Source organism: Oxyura jamaicensis, chromosome 1 (genome assembly GCF_011077185.1).
Source record: "Oxyura jamaicensis isolate SHBP4307 breed ruddy duck chromosome 1, BPBGC_Ojam_1.0, whole genome shotgun sequence".
Taxonomy (NCBI): Eukaryota; Metazoa; Chordata; class Aves; order Anseriformes; family Anatidae; genus Oxyura; species Oxyura jamaicensis.
Genome location: NC_048893.1, coordinates 301,699 through 302,495, shown reverse-complemented (window position 1 = coordinate 302,495; position 797 = coordinate 301,699). Strand labels below are relative to the sequence as shown.

Genomic DNA, 797 nt, shown 5'->3' with positions numbered 1-797 from the left:
CAGTGGGGTGCAGCAGGGCACAGTGGGGCACAGTGGGGTGCAGCAGGGCGCAGTGGGGTGCAGCAGGGCGCAGTGGGGCACAGTGGGGTACAGTGGGGCGCACTGGGGCGCAATGGGGTGCAGCAGGGCGTAGTGGGGCACAGTGGGGTGCAGCAGGGCGCAGTGGGGCACAGTGGGGAACCAGCCGCAGCGGTGACCCCGTCCCCACAGGTGCTGTCGGAGCCCTGGCGCCTCTCCACCAGCCAGACGCCGCAGCAGCAGCTGAAGATGTTCGACCTGGACAAGTACCCGGACCACGTCTCCACCGGCGGCGGCTTCGGCCCGGTCAGCGTCGCTCGGCCGCGGGGAGGGGGACGGGGACCCCCCGAGGGGGGACCAGCAGACCCTGGGGTCCCCTGGCCCTGCTCACTTCCCCACCTTGCCTCCCCCCCCCCCAGGTCGCTGATGATGGCTACGGCGTCTCCTACATCATTGCCGGCGAGAACCTCATCACCTTCCACGTCTCCAGCAAGTACTCCAGCCCCGAGACGGTGAGGGCTGGGGGCTGGGGGTCCCCGGGGAGGGGGGAGCAGGGCAGCCCCCAGCTGGGGCAGGGACAGTGCCCCCCCAAATCCCACACAGCGCTGAGTCTCTGCCCTCTGCCCAGCGCGGGGCACGGGCTGCCCCTCTGTGCCTGCCCCACTGCGTCCCAGTCCCTCTCCGTGGGACCCCGACCACTCTCCAGGCTCACAGAGCTGCTGGGGGGGGTTCCAAAGGACACGGGGGGTGCCAAGGTTTGGGGGGGGGGGGTCTCAGAG

General features: G+C 71.1%; 1 protein-coding gene across 1 annotated transcript in view; it reads left to right on the top strand.

Moving 5' to 3' along the window:
• The window catches only part of CPT1B (carnitine palmitoyltransferase 1B), a 30,074-nt gene that overhangs the window by 7,721 nt on the left and 21,556 nt on the right, over positions 1-797 (top strand). Inside the window, 2 exon segments of the mRNA XM_035339406.1 lie at positions 211-324; positions 438-532. Of these exon segments, the coding sequence (XP_035195297.1) occupies positions 211-324; positions 438-532 (209 nt within the window).